At 39.5% G+C, this 17,160-nt stretch overlaps 2 protein-coding genes across 2 annotated transcripts in view; one reads left to right on the top strand and one right to left on the bottom strand.

Annotated features, from left to right (window-relative positions):
* PACRG (parkin coregulated) overlaps positions 1-4,357 on the bottom strand; it is a 275,343-nt gene extending 270,986 nt beyond the window's left edge. The window contains exon 1 of the mRNA XM_081829286.1: positions 3,831-4,357. Within this exon, the coding sequence (XP_081685412.1) occupies positions 3,831-3,986 (156 nt within the window). The 5' untranslated portion in view covers positions 3,987-4,357. The remainder of the gene's footprint in view (positions 1-3,830) is intronic.
* Positions 4,358-4,443: 86 nt separating this feature from the next.
* Positions 4,444-17,160, top strand: part of PRKN (parkin RBR E3 ubiquitin protein ligase) — a 1,144,848-nt gene continuing 1,132,131 nt past the window's right edge. The window contains exon 1 of the mRNA XM_081829384.1: positions 4,444-4,626. Within this exon, the coding sequence (XP_081685510.1) occupies positions 4,620-4,626 (7 nt within the window). The 5' untranslated portion in view covers positions 4,444-4,619. The remainder of the gene's footprint in view (positions 4,627-17,160) is intronic.

The raw sequence follows: 17,160 nt of genomic DNA, 5'->3' as shown, positions 1-17,160 counted from the left end.
AAACAATCAATTGGTGGATGGAAGCTAGAGACCAGTTTGGATGATATTGTAAAAACCCGGACAGAAGGGGATAAGGACCTCAATCAGTTTATTATCACTTGGTCCCCTCATCATTAGTACTTCCACTACACTGAGTAAATATTTGTAAGCCTTACCACAGACGTGTATTTACTTGTCTGTTTCCTTTTCACTAGCAATATGGCATATTTAGCACTGGCGGTGGACACTTCTAATCATCCCCCGATTTCCCTTTTTCCCTTTATTACAGTAATAAAATGCCTCAAGTTTCAGCTTGACATAGAGCTACCAGTCAGAGACTCCATTTCCCAGCCTCTCTTGCAACCGGTTGTGGTCATATGACTAGGTTTTGGCAATGGATTTGAGCGGGAGTGACAAGTGCAACTTTTGGGACATGCATTCCTAATGAAGCTGCGTGTCCTCCCATTTCTTCCTGCTCCTTCCTGTAGGCTGCTCCTTACCTGTTTTTCTCTCCCCATGCCTGAAGGAGGTGTTGGAGATTATGCCTTTTTGCACTATATAACTTTCGTAGCCCTTTTCCTGATGAAACAGATATAGGGGCCTGGGAGTTGCATCAAGGGTCAATTTTTCATAAGTTTTTTGTACAAAGGGAAAATATAGGCCTATGACCAAATTCTGGCCAGTGGGATGTGAATGGAAGTGGGGTGTAGTGTCTGAGTCATGCCTCTAAAAGGAAGCTTTCTGCTTCTTTTTTTTCCTTCTTTCTGAGGGTAGGGATTTGACCCTGGTGTTGGTAAGCCCACCGTGACCCAGGGCATCATCCTACAGGATACAAAGGAAGAATATACAAGCAGTGCCAAACAATCTTGGACTTATATAACAGAAACAACTTCCATCTTAGTTCAACCACGGTTATTTGGTCTCTGTTAAAGCAGCCAAATCGATATATTAATACATAATTTATAAATACTGACCATTACCACTATGTGTTGAATGAATATATGATTAGTAAGTATAAACATCTCTAAGTAAAGCAATATTAAAGAATTATTTCTCCCATTCCCCTAAGCTTTGAACATAAAACATCTATAGTCTATAGAAAAGGAAAGCTACAGTACAAAGCTTCAGTTGAAGTCAACTTCTGTATAATCATAACTTTGGGTCCAAATCCTAACTTGCTTTATGATAAAGTGTATTAGCACAGAAAGCATCTACTGTTAGTTGAGGTTAAACCAACACAACACTGAGCTACTGGTTTCTGGTTATAGGTTCTAACATACCAAGAAACAAGGCCTTTAAAAGGAAATGGACTACAAAATCTTCAAATTCTATATGTCCTATCAGTCTTTTTAGGCAAATGTAACAATATGAATTTGAATATTAGTCTCTGATTTCAGGAATTTTCTCCTTACTTGTTTTCATACAGAATGCAACAATAATTTCAAGGAAGTAAAGGAAGAACGATATTTGACATTGGGTTTTAAAAAACTGGCCATTTATGTTTATTATTATTTTAGAAATTTTTTTTATTCTTATACATAGATTATGACTGTGTAAATAAGGATTTCTGTTTGTACAGCCCATCTGATCAAATCTGTTTATGATCAAGTGTATTTACTTATGTTACTAGAGCATTCTCAAAGAAACACCGAGAGTGCCCACAGAACTCTTTAGGGTTTAGCTGTGTATGTCTTTTGTGGAAGAGCACTGGTTGGCGACTTATTTAATTAGGAAGGGTTTGAAAGAGGCAATTGAAGGTGAGCCCCAACACTGGAAAAATGATTTGGGTGTCAGGTTTGGGACAGGGGTTGTAATTTAGAAAAGCTGGAGACCTGCACATTATTTTCTGAATAGAAATAAACCTTAAGAAAGACATAGAGCTATTCTGACTTTTTAAGCCAAAAGGTTTATACTGTTGAAGACAGAAATAATGAAATGTAAATGTTGGATATAAAAAGGAAATTTTTATTTCCTATACCACTGAAGTTCTTTTGTATAAACAGTACCTTTTTTTTTATCAAGACTTTATTATTGTGTGGTAGTTTTCCTTGGAGGACTAAGGACAAGGACTTTATTTTGCTGATCCCAAATCTTCAGAACTGTGCCTACCATTAGCAAGTTCTTAGCTTAGCTAACCAAAAAAAAAAAAAAGAGAGAGAGAGAGAGTTGCTGATTGAATGAATAGACAAGTGGATAATGCTTGCATCTATGAATTGTAATTTCCCACTAAATGAAGTAGAAGAATGACACATCCTGTTTTGAGGGTCTTCATGGAAATATAGCTATTACACTAAGAGACTTTCCCTAAAAATACAAAAATAAGGAGATATTTAACTCACATAAGTTGTTTATAAAGAAGGCTGCTTCACAATCAATGTTTTTTGTTACTTAAGTTTTGAAAGCATATTTACTTCATTTGGTAATACTGGAATACTTAATTTTCCAGAAACTATGACTTTAGGTATAAGGCTATGTTAAAAAATAAACATGATTATAAACATAAATTTAGAAAAAGAGAGAATCTGACCAATTTTCTACATGTCTGTGAACAAATATAATACTGAAAAAATGACCAAGATTATAATTAGAAATATTGTGTCAATGAAAAAACAAATAATTAGCTTGAATGGTTATGGTATTCTATACTGCTGATAAATGAGTCATGTTGATCCCCATGACCACCTACTTATGTGAAAACCATGCAAAAGGATTGTAACTACAACAAGCTGAAGTTTTAGTCTATTTCCACAAATTTTCATTATTGTAAACCAACTGACACACATTCCAATAATCCAAATACCATTTTGTGTAGTAATATGGTAATCTGACGTAGGGATCTAGAGGTAAGCTGTTTCATTCATGTAGGTAAAGGATGGGGTATGTAAAAGAAATAATGTGATACTGAAAGCAACACTATTCATTTAACATAATGAGCTACTATACAGTAAGTCACATGCTCCCAGAGTGTAAATTATACGAATTTGAAAGCTGCATTTATTATTAATATCTCATTCCCAGACAGGGGCTTGCTTAGTCAGAAGTAAAACCTGGTTTAGCATACCAAATTTAAAGCTGTTTAACAAATACGAGAAAGTTTTTTTTAACCTATCATGCATGTAGCGAAATCACTTGCGTGCATTTTAAACCTTTTTTCTCCCTAATAGTATTGAGAATATTTTATTTTTACTACCACAAATAATAGAAATTAAATACGAATTATAGTAATAGCCAGAAATACTTGAACTGAAGCTTGGATTATTTAAAATTTATCATTTAAAAGTTCTGGAAATAGACTTCATATTAAATTGCCTGTCAGTGCTCTAACAGGCTGATGCTATTTGTAAGAAAGAGGGTTGTTAGAGTAAATGCAGGGATGTTCCAAAATTCCTTAGGTTGAATTGATGAGATTTCATATTGTAGATGATTTAATGAGTTCATTCTTCTAGGTGTACATCAGCACATGTCAAATTCTACAAGAGTTTATGATTTCTAAGAACTCTCCTTCTAGAAGGCCCTTTGCTGAGTGGCGCTCGATTAGGAATCAGTAAGTAAAGAGGCTCTTTTTTATTTTCGTGTAAATCGTTTAAGAGTAATTTGGGGTGGTCTAGACACCATGAGTTATTAGGAAGGCACTTATAAATGGGATATAGCACCTCACTTGCCCAAGATCCTTTCTAACAACCTAGCCGGGACCTCTACACTCTGTTGGGCACCGTCTGCAGGGGAATTGACATCTTTGCCAAAGACCACCCAGGACACAGATTCAGAATCCATCATAGGGCCGGCCAACATCTATAACCTGGTGCCCCCTGATTCGGGGCGAGTGCATTCAATGCAGGAAGATCACTTACGACTGAGTTTTTCATCATGGCTTTGACTGTGAAGCCCTCAGAAACCAGGGAGTGAGGCTGGTGCACCGGGAGCGGCAGTTGTGCCAGCAGCTTGGTCCTCTTCGGCATCTTGTCTGGGCATTTGTTTAAGCTCAGGGTCTCTTTTTCTGCCACCATCTTCCTAGAAAATGTCTTGTTCTCATAAAACGTGTAGTAAAAGAATCAGTGGGTTTTACGGATGTGAGAAGGAGTTCGGGAAAAAATGTAAAAAGGCGCGTTACTGGTAGAAATTCAACCCCGCGTAGTGCCCAGGTTGATCCAGATGTTTGGCAGCTCCTAGGTGAAGGGAGTTGAGGGAGGGGAAGGGCGGGAAGAGGGAAGGATCGTGGCCAGAGCCGCGACAAGCTTCCAAAGGCAAGCCTCCTGGTTGCTAAGCGACGCGTCAACACTGCGGCCGAAGGGCCCAGTCCCCCCGTGACGTGCGTTTCCTGGGCCTGAATCCGGAATGGTGGCGGAAGGCGGCCAGCGGAAGGCGGGTGGCGGCGGGCGGGCGGCGGCGGCGGGCGGGCGGGGGTGAGGGGGCGAGGGCGGGGGCGGGGGCGGGGTAAGGAGAAACTACGCGGTAAAACTACGACTCCCAGAAGGTCACTGGCTGCGCGCCGTCCGCGCGTGCGCATTCCGGCAGCCGGCCACCGGGGAGGCAAGTGCTGGAAGATTTAACCCCGGAGCCACACTGGTGGGAGGCACGTGTGGGTGCCAGTGCGCGCGTAGGTCCCTGCATGCCCAGCAGCCTCCACCTGCCCAGTGACCATGATAGGTACGTGGGTGCCTGCCAGGTACAGCCTCTCTGCGCCGCCCCGCCGGGCCTCGGCGGACAGGGACCCCCAGGGTGTCCGCGCCGGTGTCAACTGTCAGTGTCAGGGCGGCCGTGTCCGTCCGTCCTCGGCCCGCGCTGCGGGCTTCGCAGTGCCCGCTGTGGGCCTCCCAGTGCCCGCCGTGGGCCAGGAGTATAAGTGTGTGTGTTCTAAGCCCCCACCCCGCCCGTGGTTTGACAGGCTTCCCACCGGAGACAACTTCAGGGACCCTGGTGCCCCTGAACCTCCCAGGTGAAGGCTGGGTCGCGCGTTCCCACAGCGAGCGCGCTGCGCAGCCAGACTTGCTGGGGTCCGTTGGCAGGTCCCTCAGAGCGCCTTGGTAGCTGCCTTCCAGTTAGGAACAGACTGGGACCCAGAGTCTGTAGGACTTGCCGGGGAAATCCTAGCGAAGCATTAAACTCTGGTGGAAGGTACCTGCAGTAATGGTTAGGATCAAAAGAAATTCCTGCAAAGGGATTTAAACGTCTTGCTCCCTCCCATTTTTCCTTTTAAATCTCTCATTGTAGGTCTGAGATTAAAGAAGAGTAAATAACAAGCATTAAATATTTGCATAATGAACTATTATTATTTAACACAAAATGACCTAGGTGCATTTTTGTGATTAAAGCTTTGGGAATGGTTTATTATAATTGTTTATTATAAACACTGTGATGTATAAGATTAGCAAAGTTTTCTCCCTTCCGGGGTTGTTAAGACAAAAGTTGTTTTTTTTTTTTTCTCTTTTTAACGGTAATCTTTGAAATTAGTGGAAATGCACAGTATGATTAGAAACCATTGCTATTTGGGGGGTTTATTATGACAAAGACCCGCTCTAGATTGTGTATGGAAGATTTGGTGAGCCTATTTGGGGTTTATTCCTGATGAGTGCCACTTACAAGGCACTTTTGATTGCAGTGAGTACATCTGAAGTCAAAAGTGGTCTGTCCAGAAAGATGAGAAGTGGATTTTTAAAATATGTAAGTTTGTATGCACTGATAAAGGCTTCTTAAGTCTTTTTTTAGGAAATTAATGTTAAAAAGTAAAATGTTCTACTCACTGGGAGAATCAAGCCAGTGATTAACTGACACTGTCTTTGCAGCAGTGATAAAACCTAATGATGTTGTCCAATTTTTTCTTACCTTTCTAGCATAGTATGACTTTTGGTATGAGTTTTGAGAGTCATCCAATTAAGACATTTTTTCTTATAAATACATTTTTCATATAAACTTTTATGAATCCTCTGAGACCTTTTTGGTGACCATTACTTATAATCCACTATAAACACAACTCTGAACTGAATCAGAAAACCAAGCAGAAGAAAATTTTCAAAATCCATGATGTCAGTATTTTATCGGAAAAAATAATTTATATTTTATTTTGAAGACCATTGTGCAAATTTTATTTGAATTCAACTTAATATAGTGCATGGATACTTTTAAAAGCAAATTTATAGTAAAGCTATATATAAAGATGGACTTAAGATTAAAAATCACAATTCTAAATTATCTAATACATGGCTATATAAACACTTTGTTAGGATGAACTATGTTTAGGCAGTTTAGTTTACTTGGGATTCGTGGGATTCATTTACTTGGGACATAAGAAGGAAGAGTATGATCTTTGGATTTGATTAGACAGTTATTAGTAACTTATAATTACATGGAGAATATAAGGTAGATTTTAAAAGATGTTTTTTCTCATACTCCACATATTGTTTTACATAGTGCAAATAAATGTGTATTACAACATAAATACAACATGCTCCCTCCCACGAAAAGTACCTTACATACAAAAACCATTTGGACAATGTGCAGTAAATTATTTTATACAATTAGTTGCATTGCCTAATTCTGTTGGTGGGCATATTTTTATAAAAGTCTTAATTGCCAATTTTGGACTTGGTTGTGTTGGAGAGTGCGGAAAGAAGAGAGAGTGTTGGAAGGTAAGTGAAAGTGGAGGAAGAGAGAGTGTGCCTAATTCTGTTGGTGGGCACATTTTAATAAAAATCTTGGTTTGCCAATTTTGGATTTGGTTGTGTTGGAGAGTGTGGAAGGAAGAGAGAGTGTGGGACGGTAAGTGAAAGTGAAGGAAGAGAGAGTGTGCCTAATTCTGTTGGTGGGCACATTTTTATAAAAATCTTGATTGCCAGTTTTGTACTTGGTTGTGTTGGAAAGTGTGGAAAGGACAATGTTGGAAGGTAAGTGAAAGTGGAGGCAATTGAATGGAAGTCTTGAAGTGATGGGTTTCCTGTTTCTGTGACTAAACTTTGGAGACAGGAAAGGCATTATAGTTTATACCTAGTGATAAGCTGGAGATCAAAATATAAATCAATGTATATCTGGGATTGTTTTTTTCTGTTAAAGACATTATGCTACTCCGAACTTGGCCTTTTATGTCTATGCTCTTTTTAATTGCTACACCCTCTTTAATGCAAATAGTGCTCTTCCACTTTATATAAATCTTGGTTACTTTTGAGGAAAAACAAAAATAGGTTACTTGGTACAATAGGAGTAAAGAGGATTGAGTGTTACCTCACTACCAGTAGTATTAACCTTCCTTTTACGTTCTTAAAATTTAGGATTCCTTCTTGGCACAGGAACTGTTTCAAAAGTACTTATATTTCTCACTTGGTTTATGACTGATCTGTTAAATGCCCTGACCCAGACAGCCATAGAAACATAGTTTAATTTAAGTTGGTGATTATGACTGTGAGAAGTATGGGGAAGGATATCAAGATGATATAAAGCAGAATAGAAAGGCTTAAGAAAATTCTACTTTAGAAAAATACAATTTTTGGCATCATTATTAAAAACATATTTCACCCTTTTAAAATCAGCAAGTCTTTTTATTTAAAATTGAATTTTGGTAGTGATATTTGTGGTATATTCTAATTCCTATAGAACTGGATTTAGGTATTTGAGTAGTATCAGATATTAAAGTGCATGGATCTGTATACAATAGTGTTGTCAATATTGGAATTCAAATTTCAATATCTAATTCTTTAAAAATTTTTGATTAAAGAATAACAATTAGAACATAGTCACATCTGTATATTATTTAAATTATCTCTTAGAAAATATATATATCTACCTCTACAACTCCACCTGCACAGTAATTCTTGCCTACTTTTTTATTTTGTGGATGTACACAAATTATGCAAATACTCTTCAATAAATGAGCATTCAGTAGGTTTACAGATTGCTATCATCAGAAATGTTTGTGTTCATATCTCTTTATTTGCATATATAAGCATATATGTAAAGTAAAAATCTTGTTACAATTTCTGGGTGGATTTTCTAGTCAAAGAATTAGTAGATTTTGAATTTTTCTAGGTATTTCTAAATTGTTCTAAAGTAAGTGACCCTATTTTACATTTCTTTCTAGTGTAACAAGGTAGTAAAAGCTGCTGCTCAGGACTGAAAAATTTCAAAAAGACATCCTCCTCAAGACTGACTCATACCCATCAGCAGAGCATCTACTGGGTTTTTCTTTTCTCCCTGCCTCTTTCCATCCCCGCTCAGGTTTAGTGCCTTTGAGCAGTGCACAAGCTGCCCAGCTGTGCTTGGTGGCGCTGGCAGTGTTTATAAGAATGCCCATTTACCCCTTGTGTACCATAAAATATTTTTATTTTTGCCTTCCTGTTAAATTAAAAACAGTATATATTAAGTTTTAAAATGAACTTATAAGAAAAAACCCTCTCATTTTTCATTTTATATTGTTTTGTTTTCATGAAACCAGATCCAATAATTGAGCACCTACTGTGTGCCTAGTACTGCTCCAGGTGCCAGGAATACACAAGTGAAAGAAATAGAAAAAAAAAATGGCCTTGCTATTTATGAATGTACAATCTAACTTTACTATTTGCCTACAAATCTATACATTTGTTTTAAAACTTACACGTGGTGAATTTTAAAGTTACAGAGTTTATATTTCTAGTTGAATGTACTGTGTACTGCTACTTTGCCATTTCAATAATTTTAGATAAAATGTGACCCTACTTCGAAGTACTCAAGATAGGCTCTAAAAGCTCCTAGTTACGACGAAGTACAATTGTGTCATAAAGGAAATTCTACTGAATCTTTGCATAGGTGATTTTGTGTAATTATGTACAGTTCTTCTTTGGGTCCAAAGGCTCTAAAATGATGACCTTATGCCCTTTTCAATTTTGGAATGATTTCTAAGGATTTTTTTGAAGTCTACATTTTTTGAAACTTCATAGCTTCATTTCTTGAAAATGATACAGTGAAAGTACTTTATATTAAGATATGCAGATCCATTTCTACCTCCAAAGCTTCTTTGAAAAATGGGGAAAAAATCTTACTTCGAAATGCTTCATATTCATGAAAGCAGTTTCAATGCAGAATAGTCCATATTCTGTTAGCTTTTAGTTCTTTGATCAATGAAAATTGTTTCTTACCTGCTGTTTCTTCAGCCTTTAATTGTGGCCCAGTGCTTATTCAGTATTTCTGTTTTAATTTGTATTTAATGAGCTCATTTTAAATATTTCTTTGTAGTAACCTGAATGGTTTCTCTCTTAAGTTTTGTAATATTAAAGAAGGAAATTTTTATGACAGTTGGCTGATTTATGTTGTAGCTCACCCTCCTGGCTTATTTACTTCCCCCTATAGGAGAGAGTCTTGGTTAAAAAGAATTGTGGTAAGGTTACTATATTTCCCCCAGTACTGTATGTCCTAATTATCTGGGACTTCTACCAGGTTTATTCCTGTATCTATTTTCTCTAAATAGAAACCTTTCTTCTCTGAATTAACAGGTATTTCAGCTCGCAGTAATGATTTCAGTGTCCGTTCTTTCCGAGGTACTAGATCGGGTGGTGCTGTGCAGGGGGGGAGGTCCAGGTGGGTGGCAAGTGTGTGTTTATCGCCCACCGGGGAAGGACACGGGGAAATGTGAGACTGTTTCTCCGAGACGAGTCTGTGATCTAGTTGGACTGATAAGACATATATTTGGGTAAGAATCCTCCCCCCAACAGAAGCAGAGTAATTAGAAAGAGATGTGCACACACAAGCACGCACACACACACCATCACACCACAGATTTTCAGGTCTCTTCTGCACATGTTATTTTCTCAGCTTTGGATGTTATTCCTCTCTGTTGTACATCTGGAAACTACCTTTCATCCTGCTGGATCCGTTTCAAATGACACAAACTTTATATCAAGTTTTCCTTAAGATCCCCACCTGTGTGTCAGTTCTCACACTTCTCAATCTGAAGCAATTAGCTCCTCCTTTGGAATCAACCAAGAGCTTAGCAACACCACATAGTGTAGAAGGTGTACAGAAAAATAAAGATTTGCAGTCCTACACTGTAAATATCATGACAGAGGTTTACACGGGGAAGTGCTGGAGAGGGCAACTAACAGAGCCTGGTGGATCCACTGTGTCTAGAGGCACGGAAGGACAACTAGGAGTTCATTAGACGAAGGCAGAGTTCTAGACATGAACTGAGGCATGGCAGGGAGAGGGAAGAGTGGAATGAAGAGCATGCCATGAGGCAGAGGCCAGAGGAAGCAGGCTGGCCCCAGGCTAGAAGGGCATGGTCTGTCAGCGGTAAGCAGGGTCAAGTACGGTGGGAGGAGTCAGTGATCCATTGTATCCAGAAGTGCATTATGAACGGATTACATTTTAGAGAGATGTCTGTGGCAGGAATGGAAAGCTGCAGTATAGTGCAACAGTGCCTAGAAGTCCAGGTAAGCATTAACAGCTTCCTTTCCCTCTCAATCTGGAGATGGCCTTCCAGTAAGAGAGAGAAGGTGGTTGTAGGGTAGGAGATGGCTTTTCTCGGCCTGGCGGCATTTCTGGTGTCAGTAATTCATCTTTGATGAAGGGCTGCATTTAAAAAAAAAAAAAAGTCCTCATTTTTATAGAATGTATTAAATATCTCTCATTGACAAGTATTTTTTTTTTCATGTCATTAAAGCTTTAAATTTATTCATGTTTCAGAAGTACTCTATATGTCCTTCTTTGATATGTAGCACATGATGTTTAGGTTTCTATTTATAGTTTCTTCCGTAGATGGGGAGAACACTGTTGCCAAACCCAGAGGCCCTGAGTGACCCAGCGTAGTGCAGAGTAGGGTTGTTTCCTTTTCAATATCTGCATACCTTATACACCTGGCCCCGTATTGAGACCATCCTTGGACGAGTGTTTGTATTTTTACACCTGGTCACGTGTTGAGACCATCCTTGGACGAGTGTTTGTATTTTTAATAGTATTGATAGGTTCTTGATGATTTCTCCAATTCACTTTTCCTGTAAGACTTGAACAGGGTCCCTCATAAAGGTTAACATTAGAGCCCTTACCATTGGAAGAGGGAAAAAGCTTGAGATGTACAATATATAGCAACCTTAATCTGTCCCTCAAACCCCTATTCCCACCCTCATCAAATAGGGAGAAAAAAAAAAGTGATTAGGGAATTAATATTGGTGTTCCAGTTGAGACAATTTCATTATTTATGTAATCAATGGATATACCAGTTATTCCTATTGTTGAATGTTTCTGGAGTTTCAGTACATAAATTAGGTGACCTGAGATGAAGCCCTTTGTAGCTACATTGTGCTTTTTTAAGCTTATTGTGCAGAGTAGATGCATTTTCCAGAACATGGAAAGGTAGGATACATGCCTGAAGCTCGCTCTGCATGAGTAACACAGAGAAATAGGACTGAGTTTGCAATGTCTCTCTTTCAGAGAAGCCACGTGCACTCCCCCTTTCCTTGTGTCTTACTGTTTTTCTTCCCAACATTACTTCATTTTCTCAGAAACTGGAGTTTTGACATTTCATTCTTCAACTCGAAGGAGCAGCTGTTGTCTGAATAATTAAGAAGGGAGCTCTTTCCTGACTTGCTGCTGGTTTCCACAGAGCTTGACTACTGGTTGTGAAAGTGTTTCTGAGGGTAACAATGGGAATGGCATGACTAACAGACTGGGGCCCACCAGGGTCCTTGCCCACACAGGGAGCCGTCTACAGCAAACAGGCCTTGTTTCTGCATTTTGCTTTCTTAGGAATCTTGTCCTGGATACACTTTATTCCTTGATCCAGTTTTGGGGAGTGAGGAACTTTAGGCTGACCGGAGGATTGGGTACCAGTTAGGCTTACTGCCTGGAGAAATGAGGGTGGAAGAAGAGTAATTTGTGCTCTAGCATGCTTCTTTCCACCCTTGAACTCTGGCTTGGAGTCCTTCCAGCTGCGTGGCGTGTCCTTGAAGGGGAGTGAGAGGTACAGATTGAAGCACACTGAGGCAGCATTCCACAAGTTGCTGCTTCCCTGAGCTGCCGAGCACAAACACACGTAGATTGCACAAGTCGGTAGGTCGCATTCACCAAGCTTGGATAATTATGTGGGACAACATCAAAACATGTTTTTAAGTGAAGATGCCTGAGTTAATAGTATCGGATAGGAATTGTATGTGTTTTACAGCCTGCAGAGGTCCAAGAGGAGTCTTTGCTGGGGCAAATTGACTGGTGCAGTCAATTTAGACATAATTGCATGACACAAACAGAAAGTAATATATAGTGGAGGTCTGATACTTGCTTCCCATTCTACATTTAAGAATTGGTGAGATGCCCAGCCATTGACAGGTTAGGGCGTTTCTTCCTTTATTGTGGTCCTCGCTAGAGTTTTCTTTTCTTCATGGTCCATTTTTATGTACGTGCGTGGCATTTGCAGTTTCTCACTACATGCAAAATTTCTCTCAAATGTATTGTTTTTTCCCCCCTTTGGCTTAATTACAAGGAATTCACCAAATAATCTTATTATCAGTGTATGATGATTTTATTCCAGGTGTATATGCTTGCCTTTATACCCTGGTAACTGCTGGGCACGCCACAACTACTGTACATTTTGTAACCGTTTTTTTGGGGGGGGCCATTGTGGAATAATTTTTATTTGAGGCCTAACATATGAGGAACTTCTTTATTGGGTCTAGTCATGGTTGTCACAATTCTTTGTGTATAAATTTATTAAAAATCCCTTCTGGCTTCTGCGACCAATTTAATCATTTTATGCCGGATAGAATGCAAGTTAAGCTGGTAAAGTTAGAGAATGGGTCGTGATGCCATTTGAGGTCAGATTTCTGGAGGTGACATGATTTTTTTTTCCTTCAAGCAGTGATGATAATAAGAATATTAACATTATGACCTAAGCCTCATAAATATGTGTTACTTCTTCAGTAGTTAAGAAATATTTTTAAAAAATATTAATATAAGAGCTTAGTTGCCATAACTGAAAAGTAGATAGCATTATATATGTAAAAATTTCAGAGACTATTCCCCCAAATTACTATCTTTGGATTGTGGAATTCTTTTGCATTGTGGTTTTGTGTTTTTCAGATGTTCAACATTAAGCATATAATATTTTGCAAATACAGAAATGCAATGAATGTTATAAACATAGTCTTAAGGATTGGACAAATGTATCACCATTATAATACATGTAGAACTGACTGTATTTCTGTGACAAATTATGTCAGATAAATTACCAGTCACGGCATCGAGTAACTCATGTTCTGGTTATAAAAGTAGTGTTTTCTAGAAGACAGATTAGCACCATCATTTCACTAACTTTTAAAAGTGGTGGGTGCCTGGGTGGCTCAGTCGTTAAGTGTCTGCCTTCGGCTCAGGTAATGATCCCGGGGTCCTGGGATCGAGCCCCACATCGGGCTCCCTGCTCTGCAGGAAGCCTGCTTCTCCCTCTCCCACTCCCCCTGCTTGTGTTCCCTCTCTCGCTATGTCTCTCTCTGTCAAATAAATAAATAAAATCTTAAAAAAAAAATAAATAAAAGTGGTATTATACACTTGTGAGGGGTGGCTCAGTTACTGTGTTTGGTTCCTGTTGCAGCTGTAACAAATTACCACAAGTTTGGTGGCTTTAAACAACATGGATTTATTCTCTTACAGTTCTGGAGGGCACAAATCCCAGGCGAGTTTTAAGGGGCTGAAATCAGGTGTTAGCGGAACCAGCTCCTGGAGGCCCCAGCAAAGACTCCTCTTGGACCTCTGCAGGCTGCGTCCCAGCTCCTGGCTGCCTTGCTCCAGTCTGGGTGTCTGCAGCCACAGCACCTTCTGCTTCTCTGTAGTCAGATCTCCCTCTGCCTCCCTCTCGTAAGGACACCTGTGATTACATTCCCCATCTCAAGATCCTGAATTTCATTGCATCTGCGAAGTCCCCTTTGCCACGTAGTCACATTCCTAGGCCTCAGGGGCTAGGGCATGGCCAGCCTGAGGAGGTTCTTTTCAGCTGACCGCCACTATCTTTAAGGCTTTCACCATCTGAAAGCTAGTTTTGAAGTGTCGTATTATGAACTAAGAATAACAGATACAGGGCGTTGAATTGACAGTGAATCTGCTACTTGATTTTGCCTTTTCTGAGGTCTTTTAAAGGCATTGCAGTAATGTCACACGTGAGGAACCTAATATTTATTTTGTGGACTAGTTGATGAGGCTGGCCAAGGACATAACTCATAACTCTCAGGTGGCAAAAGAACATGTGGCTACACTCCAGGACTGCGATGGTGAATTACAGCTGGGTAATTTGCTGTACCAGGTTGCTCATTTGTATCCTGTAGAGCAGGGGAAGCTTTGTTATGCTTTTGACAGGAAATACGACTTCACACAACAACACATGATCAGGGAAAGCAGGAGCAAAAACCATTTTATGTACATTTTGATTTCTTATTTGCCAGTTCACCATGATTGTTAGACCCCTCATGCTCCTGTGGAATAATTTAATGTTGTCCTGCCCTTCCTAAGTAATAACTAATCTGGCTTGGTTGAAAATTACACAGAAGTTGTAAGTAAATTCTAGTAAAGTTATGAAGGACAAAAAAGAATGAAATTGTGTACTTTACTTCGCTAATTTTTTTTAAAAAGATGTCAGTATAGAATTTGGTTTCATGAGGCAGTTTTAGCTGAAATATTTGGAAAATATTCAATTACACATTGTTAGTACAGTTAGGAGAAACTCTAAGGGAAATATGGAATGAATTTTTAAAATAGATGTAGAAATGGATTTGTAAGAAAATAAGAAGTTTATTTTTGGAAAAAAAGAAGAAAGAAAATAAATGTTAAATTCAACAAATATTTATTGAGACCTTGTGTTATAGGACCCGTCACAGGTTGCAACTCTGCATATCCAAATGAGGAAGTCACAACTTAGTGAAGATGCTGCGTACACCTGCAAAATAGTGATCAGCAGTAACAAAAGTTACAAAGGAAGTGTGTTTACTTGTACAAGGGAAATTCCAGAGAAGAGGTGGATTTGTGCTGGACCTTTAGGGATAAGTGGTCTCCTGAGCAGGCAAATTAAAGTGCATTTCTAGCAGAGCAAGACGTGAGGGCTTTGAATACGGAGGCTGTGCTGGGGAAGGAGGAATAGTGGATGGGAGCTCGGAGTGTAAGGAGCTCAGAGAAGGAAATGAAGAGGGATCAGGGTGAAGAGAGATAGAGGCCTTCTTAGACAGTTTTCTGTTCCATGCTGGAGGGTTCAGGTTTTGCTGTGCTAGTAGTGAGGAGCCACTTGGTCTAATTGCTAAGAACAGGCATGGTCAGATTTATTTTCAGAAGGATAGCTTTGGCAGCAGGGCCAAGTTAAATCGCACTCACTCACTTTAGGATGACAGAAGTTATGACAGTACGAATCTGGTCAGTCCCATGTAATGAAGAGAGCACGTGTGCAACAGGTGGTGCTCTGTGTCGAATTCCAAGGCCCATTGGGGTAGAGGAAGCAAACTTGACTGCCTACAGGGGTCGGTGGCAGGTGAATATAACTTGATGAATCAGGGCTCTTCTAAGACAGTAGAAAGTGACAGTGTCTGTGACTGAAAGTAAGAAGTGAATTCAAATAAAAAAATAAAATGGGCAGTATCTAAGGTAAACACCAAGTCTGTTGCATTGCTTCCTACTTAGGATCTTTAAGCTGCGAGGACATTTAGCCGTGCTTTGATAATCAGAGTAAACAAACCCTTCAAAAGGTTTGTGTGCTTCAGATTATTTTGTTGGAATGATTTTCCTGCTAAAGTTTAAAGAGCTAATCTCATTTCATTTTAATGTTGTGTGTTTACTTACCTGCCTCATTCTTGGGGGAAGAAGTATGCTTGTACTTAATAAATAATTGTTGAATGAGTAGAAGTGTGAATGAAAAGAGAGGAGACCATTGTCTTGTTTCTGGTTTTGTCTTCTCTAATCTCCCTTCCTGTTGCTGAGGTTGAAGTACCTCATGGAAGAATCCAGTCTCTACTGATATTTGCCTGCGGGGTGGGGCCTCATCTTATTTAGCTTTGTAACCCCCCAAACCGAGCATAATCCCCGTAATTGTTGAAGTGGATGAAAGAATAGAGAAGCATAGTGATTATATGGTTTGATTTTGGCATAGACGGAGTACATTAAAATGTTTCATATTCTGAGAAAAGATTTATTAATTTTAGAGTGATCTTAGTCTGTCACATTTTCCTGTGCAAAAATTGGAGCTAGTACAGGATGATGACTTCTTTCTTTTTGTCCCGGGTCTTTACTGTTTTTCTCCTATTGCATCTCTAATGCTGCCCTTAGAGGGAAGCCATTCCATTATTTTAACTCTGGATTTAGCGGGGATTTTAAAGTGGTTACTCCCTGCAGGACGTTGAGAGTGTAAATCACATGGATGCATTGTCTCTTTTCCACCATTAGCTTTTAACTTTACAACAAACACAGACCCCAATGCTTCACTGGGGTCTGTATTTACTTATTTCCCTAATGCAACTTTTCCCCATGGAATACTCTCAGTAGAAACATATGCTCAAAGCTTCAAAGTAATTACAATATCACTAAAAGCTTCATAATCACATTACTGAAACTAAATGTTAAAAAATTTGATTTTCCTTGATCTAATCATTTCAATTTAATTTTAGGCTACCGCATGATTGATAGAGGAAACCTGGCAGGCCAAAGTCAAGGAGTATTTATAATGCCTAAAGCCTTGCTCAGAAAACTTCAAGGCAATTTAATTTGGATAGGAATTCATTTTAATTATTCTGAGGGATTTTTTTTAAATGGGAAAAATAGATTTGTTTCCCTTCTCTTAGTGTTTGACCTGCTCTGATGTCATCTGTACAGCTTTCTGTGTGGAGTCTCTACCCCACTTCCTTCTCAGCCCTGCTAGACAAAGACCCTGGAGGATACCAAGGTCCCAGCTCTAAAACAAAGAACTGAACTCAGATTCTTTTTCATAATTGTCCCAATGATGTACTTTCATGTTATTTATAAGACAGGTTTAAATTTTAACCTTTTTTTTTTTTTTTGGAAATTACAGATAGTTTTGACATATTTGTGTCTCTGCAGTAAGCAAGCACACCCCCAGCAGTGTCTGCATCAGGGTGTATCCTGATGCATAGCAGGACATTCCAGCGGTATCGCTCCCCCACGAGGGTACAGACCATGATGAATAAGCATAGCTACCTTCTCCGCGTGGCTTGCCGGGTGGCCGGGGGGGGGGGGGGGGGGGGGGGG

The sequence above is a fragment of the Leptonychotes weddellii genome, chromosome 8 (genome assembly GCF_054177405.1).
Source record: "Leptonychotes weddellii isolate Sample4059 chromosome 8, ASM5417740v2, whole genome shotgun sequence".
NCBI lineage: Eukaryota > Metazoa > Chordata > Mammalia > Carnivora > Phocidae > Leptonychotes > Leptonychotes weddellii.
The sequence above is the reverse complement of the archived record's forward strand: the minus strand, read 5'-3'. Positions and strand labels throughout refer to the sequence as shown.